Source organism: Protobothrops mucrosquamatus, unplaced genomic scaffold (assembly GCF_001527695.2).
Source record: "Protobothrops mucrosquamatus isolate PMUCROS unplaced genomic scaffold, P.Mucros_1.0 scaffold3, whole genome shotgun sequence".
NCBI classification, from domain to species: Eukaryota; Metazoa; Chordata; class Lepidosauria; order Squamata; family Viperidae; genus Protobothrops; species Protobothrops mucrosquamatus.
In genome coordinates this window covers 1710543-1728305 of record NW_015386390.1, presented here as the reverse complement: position 1 = coordinate 1728305, position 17763 = coordinate 1710543, and the positions used below count along the sequence as shown (strand labels likewise).

The 17763-nt window shown below is 38.7% G+C and overlaps 1 protein-coding gene across 1 annotated transcript in view; it reads left to right on the top strand.

Moving 5' to 3' along the window:
- Nucleotides 1–17763, top strand: part of TMEM150C (transmembrane protein 150C) — a 43225-nt gene that overhangs the window by 6427 nt on the left and 19035 nt on the right. The window contains exons 2-4 of the mRNA XM_015832370.1: nt 1298–1364; nt 12824–13017; nt 16487–16568. Coding sequence (XP_015687856.1) covers nt 12897–13017; nt 16487–16568 — 203 coding nt within the window. The 5' untranslated portion in view covers nt 1298–1364; nt 12824–12896. The remainder of the gene's footprint in view (nt 1–1297; nt 1365–12823; nt 13018–16486; nt 16569–17763) is intronic.

The following is a 17763-nucleotide window of genomic DNA, read 5'->3' as shown; positions in this document are numbered from 1 at the left end:
AATTTTATGAAATTTGGAATAAATGTTATAATTGGCTAGAACAGAGAAAGAAAAAGATATAATTATTGATGTATATAAAATGTAAATAAGATGTAAAGAACATTTAAAATGTAAAGCACTGTTCTGTTAGAAGAAAAGAGTTATGTTTATGTAGTTTTGGTGTATGGTGTATGGTGAAAAATAAAAAAAAATTAAAAAATAAAAAATAAAAAATAAAAAAAACAAACCCAAAATCCAGCGAGCTGCTGCTGGCTACATTCATGAAGGATTCAGTGAAACAGCATTAATAAAGTGGGAATGAGCAGCCTATATCTATCCAATCATTTTGTTCTATGTCTCCCACAGTGCATTGCTGTGGACAGTGGTAGGTGCAATCAGTGGGATTGAAGTTCAGACATCTGGACAGGTCCAGGTTCTTGCTGTTTGTGTTCAGTAGTCATATGTGCAGAAAACACATGTCTGTGCACAGGGGAACCGGTCATTTAAGCCAGGGGTCTCCAACCTTGGCAACTTTAAGACTTGTGGACTTCAACCCCCAGAATTCCTCAGCCAGCTTTGCTGGCTGAGGAATTCTGGGAGTTGAAGTCCACAAGTCTTAAAGTTGCCAAGGTTGGAGACCCCTGGCTTAAGCTTGCCTTAGATCAGGGCTTTTCAACCTTTTCACCCATTTTACCACTTTTAGGATATGGCAATATCCGAGTACCACCAGTCGCCTAGCAAGGTGTCAATATGAATCAGTTGCCAAGCATCTGAATGTAAATCACAAGACCCTGGAGATGCTGCAACATTCCAGCTGATTGGTGCTTCTTCTGGGCTCAGCAGAAGCGCCAGGATCAGCGCCGAGCTCCAGCTGGAGCCTGGCGCTGATCCTGGTACTTCCACTGAGCCCTGACAGCCCTGCAGCTCCAGCCATCTCTCGCTCAGGCTTGTGCAGTGCTGCCACCGGTTCAGCTCATTCCCCTCCCCCGCTACCACTTTTCTAGGATGGTCGCGTACCACCTGCCAGGTGCCAATGTACCACAGGTGGTACCCGTACCACTGGTTGAAAAGCCCTGCCTTAGATCTCCTAAGACAGGGGTGTCAAACTGCCGGCCCGTGGACCGGTTTCATCATACTGAAGCCACGCCCACCCCATTGCCGGCAATGCAAAAAGAGTCGTGATACGTCGCGACATGTCATGTGACATGGCGAGTTTGACACCCGTGTCCTAAGATGTCTGCCTCTTTTTTTCCCCCTGGATTATTGACTCTCACAGCATGTCTTGGATATTGTAACTGACATATGGTTTTCTGTCTAGCAGGCTGAGAGCAAAGTGCGACTTTCCACAACGCATCATATATGCTGAAGCTCTCGGACATTAGAAGGTAAGTGTTCCCTATAACACTGAAGATGTTAAAACCACACGGCTACTGGAGCTTTCCAAAAAGAAAAAGACAGACGTACCAAATTTATGGATAAAAGCTTTTTCTTTTAATAAGAATAGCAGCTCTGTTTATTGTCCTCTGTTTTTCCTGGTCTTGTAAGCCTCAATAGTCAAAACCAGTCATGTGTAAGATCTGTATAAAGTAATGAAACAAATTAATCACAACAATTTTACGTTCCATTGCTTTTCATGGCACTTAGGATAGACTCTACTGCATTAGTCTTCTCTAGAAGCCTCAACCATTGTATTTGCATGATCTACTAAACAGGATTAGAGTTAACCATGGTTAAGGTGCTTGCTTGATGAACTTGCCCCAAATTACACACCAAACTGGGTAGGAATGTAATTGGACAATGCCCTTTTAAGCAGTATAGTTACTGCGAGGTTCATTTCTCAAAAACACTTCTAAAATGGGTTTATATGATTATAGCCAGAGCCTTTGCATGTGGGAAGGAAATGCTGATTGTTCTCCTACCTTTTTGTTTTAACAACAAAGTCAGTGTGCGACAGTACAGCAATTACAACAGAATAATAAGAGGGAGCAGCAGAAAAGTAGCTTTGCCACAAGTCCTGTTCCTTGTTTTGTGTTCCTGGAGGAATAATGGCTGCTTCATCATGAATTAACCATTAACGTGGGTTTGGATAACATGCCGGTCTGTGTGGTTAACATAAGATAACCACAAAATAATCTGTTATTACAGATAGGAGTTAAGGTGGTCCTTAACCATACTCTAGATTTAGGCAACACGCTGAGCTAATCTGCTGGCTACTTTACTTTGTCATCTGAACTGGGTCAATGTCTCTGTCTAATTTTGCTTTTTATAACCCTCCAGATAATTTCAAAGGAAGCATATTGTGCAGTCAGAATAAATTACCGAGGGAGAAATCACAGCTCTCAAATGACTGTGATTGTGTGAGATTGGCAATGTTCGGAGCTTTAAACATTGTGTGTGTTTGCTTTTTGGCATAGTATCTAGGGACTTTTAAGGCTGAGCTAAAGTGTTCCTGGAACTTCTTTCTTTTTCGTTTTTCTTTTTTTTAAAAAATAAAAATAAAATGTGAGTGCAGTTTTGTAAACTGGAAGTGGGTTTAATATCTCCAGTCTGTCAAATGGAATGGATTGGCTTGGCGCGATAGTTCAGAGAGATGTTGTTGTGTGAGAAGTAGGAAGAAGTATGGTGAACGATGCCATGACTTGTACAAAAGGCATTATTTCAATTGATCAATGTGACAAGCCTTGAATCACTTCTTTTCCGGAATTAAGATAAAACTAATAAATGGTTTGTCATTATGCAGTTGTCACTTGTGGAGAAATCTGATTCACATATTGTTTATTCTGTAGTGTTTATTCTTCCCTGCCTTGTGCAATTTCCTTAATTTGGAATTCCAAGCTGGATTGTAAACTCTCAGGGCTTCTCAACCTTGGCAACTTGAAGATGTGTGCACTTACAAAATTTCCCAGCCAGCATGCTGGCTTTAGTGCAAATTTAGGGACATTTTGAATTGGAGGAAGAATATGTGAAATGACAGCTGCCAGTTCTTTAGCTGTGTTGGCCTTCATATGCATCTTCCCAAGAACCCAGCATGTATCAGCACAATAGATGTGCTGATGTGAGCTGTGTGGACTTTTGCAACTGACAGATGGAAATTTTGTCAATGCCCAGATTTTCTAAATGCCATCCGAGATTTTTGGATATGGCACCCAGGGTGCTGATAACCCCTGCGACCACCACAGCCGATTTATGCCATAGTCTTTCAGTTTTGATTTTCAGATCCTGATACATTGTGATCTTCTGCAATTCATTGTCGTCTGTTCTACTAGCTCCTGGTATTGCCACATCAATCCATACTTTCTTCTTTTCAGCCTCAATTATATTGGGGTTATAATCCTACACTATTTTAACCTTCTCATTTTCAACTATACCTTTCCACCAATTTTTCATTAGTGGTACATGATAAATTTTTATAGCTGTTCCAGTGAATCTGCTTGTGCAATCTTCGTGCATAAATTAAGTATGTGATCTGTTTCTTCTGCTTTTTTGCGCAATCTGTACTTCGAATCTTTGATGATTATTTCAATTCTGGCCTTGATTGCATTAGTTCGGATAGCTTGTGCTTACGCAGCCAAAATCAAGCCATCCGTTTCTGTTTTTAATGTTCCAGTTGCAAGCCAGATTTTATCTTTATCCACTTTTCCCTCAATGTTTTGTAGAAATTGACCATGTGATGCTTTTCCTTGCCAGCATTCTTCATCCTGATGGCTTCTGATGCTTCGGTGTTTGGTGTTTGAATTCTATTACTGTTTGTGATTTTACCTTAATTTATAGCAATAGCACTTTACAGCCCTCTCTAAGCAGTCAGCATATTGCCCTCAACAATCTGGGTCCTCATTATACTAACCTTGGAAGGTGGAAGGCTGAGTCAACCTTGAGCTGGTCATGATCGAACTCCTGGCAGTGAGCAGTGACTTAGCCTGCAATGCTATCTGCTGTAGTACATTGCTCTAAGCCAAATTCTATTGTTATATCTATGCTAAAAATTCTTAGGTGTTTGTCAATGTCTGGATAACAGTGTCTGATTTTCCATATAGCTTCAGATAAACCATGCAAAGCAAATGTGAGATTTTATTAGCATTTTTGCTATTTGATGGCCAAGATTAGTTTTCTTCCAAATTGCAGAAAGTGGGAACATAGCAATGACAAATAATAAAAGTGATAATGAGTCACCCTAGAACACGGGTATCAAACTTGCCTCTTCACGTGACGTGTTGTGACGTATCACAACTTTTTTTGCATTGCTGGAACTGGGGTGGGCACGGCCTCTGCATGATGCAACTGGCCCGTGGGCCGGCAGTTTGACACCCTTGCCCTAGAACAGGACTTTTCAACCTTTTCACCCATTGTACCACTTTTAGGATATGGCAATATCCAAGTACCACCAGTCGCCTAGAAAGGTATCAAAAACTTGATGACAAAAAAAAGGAAAAAAGTGATAAAGTATAGGTAGTCCTCGACTTACAACAGTTCACTTAGTGACTGTTTGAAATTACAAAGGCACTGAAAAAAGTGCCCCCCAAGCCGCAGCCGAGCAAGACACCTGCCTGCCCGCCCGGCCGCGCTCTTCCTCCTGTCCGAGGTTTTCATTGTTGTGAGCATTTCTGTTGGGGATTGGCAACGGAGGTGGGGTGGGGTGTTTGTTTTTTATTCCCCCCGTCTGCTGGGTGATTGCAGCAGGTTTTGGTCACTTCACATGACCCTGGGACACTGTGACCGTCATAAATATGAATCAGTTGCCAAGCATCAAATGTAAATCACAAGACCCTGGAGATGCTGCAACATTCCAGCTGATCGGCGCTTCTTCTGGGCTCAGCAGAAGCGCCAGGATCAGCGCCGAGCTGCAGCTGGAGCCTCGCACTGATCCTAGCGCTTCCCCTGAGCCCTGACAGTCCCGAAGAAGCGCCGATCAGCTGGAAAGCGGCACTGATCCTGGTGCTTCCGCTGAGCCCTGACAGTCCCGAAGAAGCACTGATCCTGGCGCTTCCGCTGAGCCCTGACAGCCCTGCAGCTCCAGCCGTCTCTCGCTCAGGCTTGTGCGGTGCTGCCACCGGTTCAGCTCATTCCCCTCCCCCGCTACCACTTTTCTAGGATGGTCGCGTACCACCTGCCAGGTGCCAATGTACCACAGGTGGTACCCATACCACTGGTTGAAAACCCTGCCCTAGAAGATGCATCTAATGTTGACAAGCCCATATTTTTCAGTTCCATCATTAATTCTATCTTCCATTGCTTGTTTTTTTTTCTATAAACACTCTAATGTTTTTATTGACAAAAGTGATTTCCTAACATTTGATGATCCAACTATGTGGAAATAAATCAAATACCTTTTATAATCAATCCCGACCATATGTAAATTGTGTTTTTTCCCCATTTTTCCCTTTTGTTTTCTTTCTGTTCTACTGGAAGGACATTTTCTTCTAAATAATCTTGGATGTTGTCTGCTATTATGCCTGTGAGTAATTTAAACATTGTAGGCAAGAATGTTATCGGCCTATAATTTCCTGGTGTTGTCTGTTTTGCTAGATCTTTTTGAATTGAGTTATTAACCAGTCGCTGGTATCTCCTTTATGCAATATTTAATTAAGTTGTTTTAACTATAATTGGACTCAAGCTAGTCAGATATTTGAGCCAAAAGCCATGCAACCGATCATTTCCAGATGTCCAATTTTTATTCTTTTTCACTCAATTTTTAACCATTCCTGCTGTTATTATTAGTTTTTCCATTTGACTTTTTACTAAATCCATCTTCAAATTCTTTTATTCATCCTACGTTTTATTATAGCCTTTTAAAATTTCCCATAAACCTTTCCAGGACTGGATTGTTTCCTTTATTTGGTTTTCTATTTTCATAATTTTTATTGCCACTTATAATTTGGTAGAATTACGTCTGGTTTCATTGAAGTAGTTGATTTTGCTTAAATTGGATGATTCGTGCCTCATAGCATTCAAATTTCTCTGCTATTTGTTGCTTTATGATTTTATCTGTTTATTTATCAATTAAGACACTGCCTATCTCACTAGCCAAATGATTCTGGTCAATTTACAGATTTCCAAAGCTTCTTCAATTTTTCTGGTGCCAATATATTTTTATTAGGCTTATCTTGATTTTTATATTCCTCAGTTTTTGCTCTTTCATGTTCTGTACATTACTTGCATATGATCTTAATGTCTTTATTTTGGCTTCCAGTCTAATCTTCCACTTTGGAACAGAATATGAATTTGCTTTTTGTCTATATAATTTCAATATACAATTCTTATGTAATCACTACTGCAGGATAGGGAAGCTTATTAGTCAGCAATAGATGTTACTTTAATCCTTGCAAGCACTTTAGTCAATCCTTGATTATAGGTGACAGGTGTTTTGGGGGCACTAATTTCAATGTTTGTAGTCTTTGTCAATCTGGTAATTCTGCCTATGCTAAAATGTTCCCTTTTAATTATTCTTTCTGTGTGTGAATTCATAGGTTGTTTCAAATGATAGCCTGTTCTTGTTCCGTTGTTAGTACTTCTAAATTATCATTTCTGTAGTTTATATCAGCTCTTTCTTTTACATTTGCAGTTGTTGCTATCTAAGATATTTCAACTATTCTACTATTAATGTTGGTGTTCCATTTTTATAATTTTCTGAACCAGCTTTGCATCCCTGAATATCTTATTTCTGGTAATGAATCTCCTTTGATCTGCTAATGGTTGTTCAGTGATATTTGAATCTGGATAAATTATTTTCCAGTGTACAGTCGCTTTAAATACCCCTGCTCTGTTGGTTCCAATTTATAACACAAGTAGTCCTTGAATAACAACCATCCGTTTAGTGACTGTTTAAAATTACAACAGTACTGAAAAGTGACTTGTGACCGTTTTTCACACTTATGACTGTTGCAGCATCCCCATGGTCATGTGATCAAAATTGGGGAAATGGCCACAAGCATGTATTTATGACAGTTGCACAATCCCTGGGTCATATAATCACCATTTGAAAACTCACAAGTATAGTAAATGGGGGAAGCCAAATTTGCTTAACGACCACATGATTCACTTAATAACTGCAGTGTTCACTTAACAACTGTGGCAAAAACGTAAAATGGGACACAACTCACTTAACAATTGCCTTACTTAGCAACAGAAATTTTGGGCTCAATTGTGGTCATAAGTCAAGGACTACCTGTAGATCATAATGGCATGGTTTTCCGACAGGGTATTGTTTTGTCTTGTGTGTGGCTGTCCTACAGAGGTAGGCCTTGGTTGTCCAGCCATTGTTCCTGAACCCCGTTGCCCACTTGTCAAGAGATGGCCAGGAACGTAACATCTGATCTGGTTCTTGTTGAACCTTGGGATGACTGTTCCAATATAAGATTCTTTTTCCGTTTTCATACCATATTAAATGGGTTGAGAGATAGACCCAATCTGGCTCTTCCACTAAAATCTGGCTCGCATGGGTGACCCTTATAGTAGAATAGACTACAGTTAGCATAGCTCTAAATCTCATCAGTGCATCACAAATCCCTCCCTGCCAACAAGAGGATATAACTGGAAGGGGTTAGTATTATTATTATGGTTTGTCACATAGCCAGATATTTAGAATGGATTTGGTATATTTATCCATCTATTGAGCCCTTCCCAAGGACCTGGGATAGGCAGATGTTGTTATTTGATGGTGGTCTTAAAGGTCTCCTTGGAGGATAAAAGTTCTAAAGTAAAAGTTATTCATTCCAAGTAAAGCTGCCTTTTACAATTGACTGATGGTAATTTGGTCAATGCCAAAGATATTCAAGTGATAGTCCAGTTGTTTGAGGATTGCACCCAAGGCGCCTATTATTATTGGTACTATCTTTGCTTTCTTTTGCCAGTTGATCCACTTTTGTTCGCAGGTCTTTGTATTTTGTTATCTTCTCCAGTTCTTTCTCTTCTCTTCTGCTGTCTCCAGGTACTGCCATATCCACTATCCAGACTTTTTTGTCTTTCTTATTGACAATTGTTAAGTCTAGGGTGTTGTATTGCACTCATTTTATTTTTAATGCCTTTGAGTTATTATTGACGCCTGGTGATTGCCTGGACTAGGTCCCTGCAGTTTTCTTGGCAATGTTTTTCAGATGTGCCATTGCTTCCTTCCTTGGACTGAGAGAGGGTGACTGGCCCCAGTGCCTAAGGTGGGACCAGAACTCCCAGTCTCCCAGTTTTTAGTCTGGTGCCTTAACCACTACACCAAACAGGCTAAATTATAACCCTATTGTTATTAAACTAATAATAGCCTTAAAAATGAATACAGTACAAAATTATTATTTTTTTGCATGAAATTTTATTTATTTTTTCATCATAAAAAACAAACATAAGTAAACACAAAAACCATTCAAAAATCCCCCCCCCCCCCGGACTTCCCAAACCTATCCCAGGATAAAATTCATATAAAAGTAAACAAATACTAATATCTCTAACTTCACAAAGTGTCTTAATCTAAAAAAAAAAAGAAATAAAAACCATAAACAAACTTAAGCAAAATCTAAAAGCCTAAATTATATTCTACCACTCTGTGTTTCTTTTGAATATAAACGATCCATCTTCTCCATATTAATAAAAATTGTTCATTCGAGTAGTTCTTCAAGTAAGCCGAAATCTTTGCCATTTCAGCAAGGTACGAAACTTTCAGTCTCCAGTCTCCCATCGTGGGCAGAATTGGGCTCTTCCAATTTTGGGCTATCAGCAATCGAGCAGCAGATAAACAATAAAGCATCAAATTTGTTTCTTTAACATCTAGATGTTGTACAATACCTAAAAGAAACAACTGTGGAAGAAAAATAATCCTTTTTTTAAAAATCTGTTGTAAGTTCCACCACAATTGTATCCAAAAGGCCTTAATAACCTTACAAGTCCACCACATATGAAAAAAAGTTGCATCTGGATGCCCACACCTCCAACACTTGGATTCATAGTTCGCATAAATTCGAGACATAGTTGAAGGATCCAAGTGCCATCTATAAAACATTTTATAAAAATTCTCACGTAAGTTTTGAGCTTGTGTAAACTTCACATTTCTCACCCAGATCAAAATACAGTACAAAATTTTAAAATGACCTCCAGTTTCTTTAAGATGAAAACTAGGTTAGCTTCTTTGTTTTTCCACCTACTATGAATTTTCTGTACTTCTGTTATGATTGGAAATAGATTTGATTTTAATACATGGATTTTATTATTTTTTAAGACAGATCAACGGTTTGCTTGTTTTTTCCTTCCTTAAAGTAAATGTTTAGGCAATATGACACACATATTGTATGTATGTATGTATGACATAAATATTTAGTAATATGACACACTGTTAGTGCTGTAGAGTACCTCATTTGCACATCCATAACATTTTTCCATGTTTGGTTTCAAAAAATGTCATTGTTTGGGCATTTGCATTTTTCCTTTGTTTTTTTTTATCATCTTGCTGGATGAGATGTTCTTAAGAAATTAAAAGCTTTGGCATTATTTATGAATTGGAGTCAATCTTCATGGGGATTTTTGTTTTACAATAATGGAGGAAAATTTCAGAAAGGAAAGGCTAAAGAGGAAAAGACTAAATATTATTCTCATTGGAACCTATGCAAATTGTCAAATTAAAAAGAAAGAAAATCATACTTAAAATGTAAATGGCATGCATTGTATGTTGTCATGGTTATATGCCCCTTTCTTCAACAGTTTTATTAATTACTTGGAGGAAGAGGTGGAAGGTATTCTTATCAAATTTGCAGTTGAGACAAATTCAGTAGGATAGCTAATCTTTTAAAAAGCAGAAGTAAAATCCTAACACAATCTTGATAAATGAGCTGAAAACAGCACAATGAAATTAAGACTTCATTTCTTTCTTAAAACAAAAGAAAGCAAATATATAGGCATAAAATGGAGAAAGGAATATTTTGAGTTGGTGGTACTTGTAAAAGTGTTAATCCTATAATAGTTAATTATAAAGTACATATGAGTCAGCAGTGTGAAGTAGCTACAAAAATAAAGATTTTCAGCGGCATGAATGGAAATACAGTGTACTTCAGAAATTATAGGAATTAATTGTTCCACTTTATTCTGGATTAGTGTGGCTTCAGCTGCTGAATCTTGTCCAGTTCTGGATATCACATTTTAAGAAAGATTCAGAGATTTTGGAACAGGTTTAGAAAAGACAAAAGGCATCATTAGGGAACTAGAAGCTAAATCTGAAAAGAGAGCTTGTAGAATTTGAGGATGATTAATTTTGAAAAGAAAGGACTGAATGTGGAGATGATAGTATTCTTTAATTATCTGAAAAGATGTCACCCAGAAGAAGGCCAAGACTGTTCCAGAAAACTAATTTTGGAAGACAGATTCAGCTAAAGAGAAATAGGACAAGAAAATCCTGCTGATGATATTACCTAGTCTGGTAACGAAATGTTCAAAAACTAAATAAAAACAAGCTTGGAGAGCAAACCACTGCCAAAATATACAACCCGAGCTACAAGTATTTTCTATTATTTCAATGTTTATAAAGTCTCCAGGAGCTGAGCTTTATTCGAAGGAGACTTAATTTTTTTTTGGGGGGGGGGGGGAAGGAATGAGGGTGAAATACAACCCCACTGAAATTCAGAATGGAAAGCACGGGATTAATTGGACAGAACTTTTTTTTAAGAAATGGATTATTGCAATTCTATGCTCTATTTTCTCAAGGCGCATGCAGCTCTCCTCTGATTTTATCCTCTTAACAACTGCTTAAATGAGGTGGGTTGGACTGAGAGGGAGTGGCTGGCTCTCTTTCAGCAAGCTGTTGGGACTTGAACCAAATCCAACAACTTTTCTACTCTGGCCTTTTCTGATATGTTCTGTAAATATTGTTTTTCCAGGCATCGTCTCCTTTTTAAAGGGACAAATCTGCATGACCTAATGACATTTGGTGTAGTGATTAAAGTGCTGGCCTAACAACCAGGAGACGGTAAGTTCTAGTCCCATTTTAGGCCTGAAAGCTGGCTGGGTGACCTTGGGCCAATCACCAGGTGACAGTGAGTTCTAGTCTGCTTTAGGCATGAAATCCAGCTTGGGCCAGTCCCTCTGTCTTTCATTTCAGCCCACCTCACAGAGTTGTTGTGGAGGGAAATCGGAGGAGGGAGTTTTAAGTAGATTTGCCGCTTTGAGTTTCTTATAAAGCCATGAAGGCGGAATAAAAACCTAACAAATATTTCTGCATTAGACAAATTTGACAGAGCAGATTTAAGCTGACACCTTGATCTCTGTCTTGGTGTTACAAAGTGAGCTCTGCCATCCATCCTAATTCCTATAATTGTGGTATAATAGCTGGTGGCTACATTCCCATGATTTTCTGACATGAGCCATTTGCTAATGCAAGTTAAGGAGGTCCTGAGGCTAAGAATGAAGTTGAAAATGCATGCCTTATAACAATATATTATTGATCCGTGGCCCTGGATGAGTCTCAAAACATAGATTTTTTAAATTCTCTTGTAGCTGATACTAATTAGTATCAAGACTGCAGCATTGCAGTGGTGAATGTTAAAATAGGCCCCTATTTCTAAGGCAGGTGCTACTGGAAAGAGGCTTGCAATTCTTCCTGACATAGTTAAAGCAACCTCTATATGTGCAAATGAATTATGAAGGTGACTCTCTCTTACAGTAGGATAAATTAATCCCTAGAGATGACAGAGTGCTGGGATGTGCGCCATATTAAGTAATTTCCCTCATATAGAGAAAACTGTATGGGGCATTACCATTGCTAGGTTTTCTTGTATAATTGCTTTTAATGTTTACCTGCATATTTTAAATTTGTATATAATTCAGTTTCATGTATAAATTGAATGGAAAAATAGTCAAATGAAAGGGTTAGGGTTATAGAAGGAAGGTCTGGAAAAAGGCGTCTGTACTGTAACTAAGAAGACAATGTGGACATGTTCATAAAGTCACCAGGAGCTGAGTTTTTTTCCAAGGAGACTTATTTTTTTTTTATAAGGATTGAGGGCCAAAGTAGTTTAGTCCACCATTTAATTTGATCTACTCAATTTAAAACCTAGCCAAGTCCTATTCAGATCCATTCCTAACAAGCTATGGAGGCGATGTTGAATTAGGGGAGTATTTTTTTCAGCAGCTGCCACATTGCCTCAGTTATTTATTTATTTATTTATTTTATGTATTGGTCATCTTTAGAAGGTTGCCTCATTCCCCAAAAACCCCATGAAGAGTTACACCTCAATTCACACTAGTGTATAAAATGTTTTCCTAGTCTCCACAGAATTAACTTATGCTGCTCTATCGAAATCTCCCTTGCTTCTCCCGGCCGTGAGGCCTAAGGATTTTGGAGCTAAAATTACATTTCTTATTTTGCTTTGTTTATTAATCAATTTTTTATCCCTCAGCAAATAGATTTTTGGCAGCTTACAAAAGAAGACCATTATGCCATACTACAAGATAAAAGTGCAATACTTCTAATTCCCTAAACACTATTTCAAACATTTCCAGGTGTTTCTGGAAGGTGAATGTTGGGGCCAACCAGACCTTCCATGGGAGGTCATTCCAAAAAGTCAGGCCCATTATAGAAAAACACTTCCAGGCATCAGCACCCAATCTCCTGAAAAAGAGGGACAACCAGCTGTTTCTCCCAGTCTCAACAAAATGGTCGGGTCAACACCAGTAGAGAGATATGGCACATCACCCAATGCTGAGCAAAAAAGCAAGAAAGCTCTTTATGGGTTAACCACAACCCTGTCAATTGCATTGTGTTGTATTTATCTACTTTCCACATTGCAGCATCCATCTCCTGTGGCTGCCCGCCCCATAGCCCCATTATTATTATTTTTGGATGGAGGAAAGATACAGGTGCAACCCCCTTTCTCCTCAGGTTTAATTCCATTCTTGCACCCTGAGACAAGAAGCAGTGCAATTGGTGTGCCAGCTTTCCAGACAGCCTCGTGATGGCAGACCTTGAACACAAGCAGACGGCAGAGAGCTCTAGAATTGCCACTGAAATCACAACGGATAAGTTGATGCCATCACGGCTTCAGCCAAACGGAAGGTGCAACCGATACTTTCCATGTGAGTGAGCCTACCACGAAGGTTGAGATCCAGATATGACCTCTCCATATTCTTAGACTGCTTTCCTTTCTAACTCTCCTGACTTTGTGACTCCAGGTGATATATAATAAAGCAACGTTAAGATGTCCTTTAACAGGAGGGCATAGTTCTATAAAACGTCCAAGTGTCGTACAGTTTAAAAGAAAATAAAAATTCCACAATGCCACATAAATGGGAACTGTAGAATGGGTTTTCCCTAGCTTCGTGCAGTAATTCTGCTTTAGAATTTCCAAGCCAAGAAGCACATTTGGTCAGAAGAGAGAAATGGGAAAATGATAAACCCATAATAGGAAGTTCACAGCTGCAAAATTGAGGCATTTCAGCATTACTCAGTATTACTGAGTTAAAAGCTAAGCCCAAGTGGCAATTTCTTAACAAGGATGTTAGGAGGAGACAGAAATGGCTGTCTGTCAGTGATGGCATCTTTCCTAGATGGAGTAACTGCTTCAATTAATTATTAGTTAATAAGCAAGGCATGAGGACTGGTATGGAAGGAACTAGGGAAAATCTGATTATAAGGATGACTTTGCACCTTGCTTGGAAATCAAGCATGGAAATTACATAGAGAAAACTAAAACAATCTTCATTTTTCCAGGTAACAAATGTACATTGGGATACAGGTGAAGATAGGTTAGGCTTAGTTTTCCTTTAGGTCTGAAGTTCAGTTTAATGTTGACTGCTAGGTTAGTAAGAAACCAGTGAAAGTATGCTGGTGAATGAATTTTTCAGCAAATCCCATCACTTTTTATTTTCATCAATCCCTATATTGGTTGGATATTTCAGAGAGTCACCATTTAAATTACTGAGCTGGCTTCTGGCTGTATCTATGGAACACTCCATTATTTAAAAAAATTAATTACCATTCATGCTTTTGAATACATGCATTGATAATGCAATCATGGTTTTTTTCTCATTTTAAAATGGCCATTTCATGTTTTAGGGCTTTTACCATTCAGTCTATCTCCAGAAATTTAAAATGAAAACCACTTCTTTTCATAGAACTATTTAAAACTGGAACAATCTCCTGTCTTTCTCTTTCTTTTTCTGTTTCTCTCATATGCTAAAGATTTATACTAAATTTGTGATAGTGTTAACATTTTTTTACATTGATTGTTGTACTGTATTGGGAATGTCTTACTTTGATTGCTATACTATTTTATTTTTATATTCATATATAATTTTAATTTCCTGTTTTGATTGACTTGTTTCCCATTTAGTTATAAGCATGTGCTAATTAAAAGTATTGCTATTACTACTTGAAAGATGTTGCCAATTAAAAAAAGCCCAGCATGAATATAAGCTACATGGGGGGGGGGGAGAACTCTCTCTATAGTAGTTTTGCAAAGAAAGGAATGTTAAGTCCTTGAAATAAAATATAGGCCAGACTATTGGAAAAGCTCAGGATCCTCAGCCAACACAACATACGTGCACACTTCAAACCCATGAATACACTAAGGCAGAAGTTTGTCACCCCAAGGATAAAACACCCAGACACAAACTGAGCAACGTATATATGCAGTACAATGCAGTGAGCCACGTTCAGAAGTGACAACCACTTCATAAACGCATGGTGCAACATAGGAGAACAAACCCATCAGGACAAGATTCAACAGTCCATCTGCCGTTAAAAGACAAAGGCCACTCTTTCGAAAACAGAAAAGTCCACATTTTGGACAGAGAGGACCGCTGGTTTGAAAAAGGGGTCAAAGAGGCCATCTGTGTCAAAACTGAACAGCCCTCTCTCAACAGAGGGGGAGGGATACAACATCATCTGTCTCCAGTCTACAACACAGTCCTTTCAGCAGTTCCAAGAAGGCTCCACGCCCACTTGCACTACTCAGGTGGTCTCAACAACTCTCTAAAATAATGCAAATGACCAGCTGTCTGCAAGGAGTATAAATCCTTCCATTCCCCACCTTTCAGTCAGAGTTGAAGAAGCTTCTTGGATGAGAAGCGAAACGTCTTCAAAGAAAAAACAAGAAAGTCCAAAAAGTCTCATCAAAAAGCACCTTTGAGATAACTATGACCTGGATGACTGAGAATCTCCATAGACATTTGCTTTTATGTGTGTTCATTACCTTTTATGTAAAATGTGCTTTGAATGTCCCTTGTTTGAAGAACGGGTAACATGAAGAAGCAATTTTAAACCATTCAGTTGCTTGCCTAGTAGCAAAGAACTTGGATGAATGTTGTTCACCCAGCGCGCTTAACCTAGCTACCGAGTTTAATCATTTTCTAGCTTTGCATAATATATTAAACTGCAGACTAAACAAATTAATAAAATTGCACAGCTGTGCTAAGCTACAAAAAACAAAGCAAGGTTAGGATATTAGGCAATGTTTTTAACCTGTAAACAAATTAAAGGTGTGGTATGAATAACTGCACGTTCACCTTCTGTATGCCACACAGAACTACCATTTTGCCAAGTCAGCATGCACCAATAAGTTGATAATCTTTCCCTAGTTAAAAGTGTCCTTCTCATAGTTTTCCCATTTTTTTATCATTTACATCTGAAATGGTTGTGGGCCAGTTATTAATTCCTACATGATTGTCCTAAAGGTGCCCTTTCAAGAGGCAACTGGACTTTCTCTCTTTCTTTTCTTTGAAGACATTTCGCTTCTCATCCAAGAAGCTTCTTCAGCTTTTGTCAGACAACCATGACCTGGATGACTAAGAATTTTCATAGACATTCCTACATGATGTTTCTCCATCCCAGTCTTTGGGAATGGAAGATAAAGGCTGATAATGGATAGAGCAGTGTATTTCAACCGTAGCAACTTGAAGATATGTAGACTTTAGCCCGAGAAATTGGGGAATTCTGGGGGTTGAAGATGACACATCTTTAAATGGCCAAAGATGAGAAACACGGGGATAGAATATAGTGTCCAGGTAGGTTTGAGCAACCAGAGCATGATGCTCTGTGTTTTTAATTTAAGAACCAGTTTGGACTAGTGGTTAAGATACCAAATTAAAAAAATAGGAGACTGTGAGTTCAACTTCTACCATGTTTCTGCCATGAAAGCCAGCTAAGTGACTTTTGGCCAGTCACTCTCTCTCAGCCTAACCCACCTCACAGAGTTGGTGTTGTAAGGAAAATAGGAGGAGGAAGTAGTGTTGGATATGTTTGCTGCCCTGAGTTATTTGTAAAAATAATAGGGGCGGGATACAATTAAATAAAAATAATAATCATAATAACATAACCCCATTTCCTCGTCTGAACAGAATCAAATAAGATCATGTTGCTCCAGAGAAGGAAAAGAGATCCAGATGGGATAAATAAGCAAGTTGGGCGAAAAGCTGCACCATCCATATTCTACGTGGACAACACTGTCTTTGTGCTTAGTAAAAAGATGTCTTCAGCCAATGAATCTGTTGACTTCCATTCTACATAACGTAGTTCACTTCCTGTTTCCTTGTTTTTTCCCCCCAGACATGGATGGGAAGAAATGCAGTGTATGGATGTTCTTACCTCTTGTCTTGACATTGTTTACCTCAGCAGGACTGTGGATTGTGTAAGTACCCCTTGCTGTAGTTTCTGACACAAAACAAGTCTGTCAAATAATAGAAGTCACAACAAGTTTCCAGCAGATCTTGACTGAAAACACTTCCAGCAGAAGCAGCATTCTATCCAAGGAACATTATTATAATAACTTTCTTGGAATGCTTGATTTCTTTCATCACAATAACTTGAATGAGGTAAGATAGTTGCATAATAAATTTGCCTGGAAGTGTTTTCAGTCAAAACCCCATGATTATTATACACAGTTATTCTTCGTGGACTGTGGAAGTTCTTTTTGCCCAGTTTGTTTCTTTATATTTTTGCAGTCCTGATGCAAAATTAGCATTTCCCATGCCTGCCAAAGTTTCTCTGCCTTTCCAATATAAGCAATGCCATTGATAAAAACCATGCACACATATGCAAGAAATTAAGCACCCATGTCTGCAATCCAGATGTGATGTAATCTGCATACTTATGCAACCTAAGCAAATCTGCAAAACTTGTCCTGTTCTGCGCTGTTTAATTTGCCATTATTTAATTTGCATAATTGCCATTATGCAATATTTTATCTGGGTGTGGTTTGCCACCCTGGGAAGTATGCAAAAGATTAGTCAGAAGATCTAAACCTTATTTTCTATCATAAATTGTCAGCTGATGTTATTGCTGATCTATTCTTCCAAAATGGCTAGATATTTAATTTCCCAGGAGAGCCTATAGCTGGGGTCTTCAGACTTGGCCCTTTTATGACTTGTGGACTTCAACTCCCAGAATTCCTCACCCAGCGTGCCTGGCTGAGGAATTCTGGGAGTTGAAGTCCACAAGTCATAAAAGGGCCAAGTTTGAAGATCCCTGGCCTATAGCCTCTTCCTTGAATATTTAACCAAGCCCCATGCTGCTTAGCCTCAGTCAAAGGTAGGCAGGCGCCACTATCTGCTCAGAGTAAAGACTCCTTAAGGGTAAATTAGAGCTTATTCTGTGTTTGATTGTCACAGGAAGTCGCAGGAAGTCATGGCTTTCCCTGACAACTCATAGCTTTTCCCTGGGGAAAGCAACATTATGCAAGGGCAGGATGAAAGTAAAAAATGTCAAGTTAGTGAGCCAAAGAGTTGGAAACATGATATATATAAAAAGAAAACCTATCTGTAATTAAGGAGAAACTTCCTGACAGTTAGAACAATTAACCAGTGGAACAACCTGCCTCCAGAAGT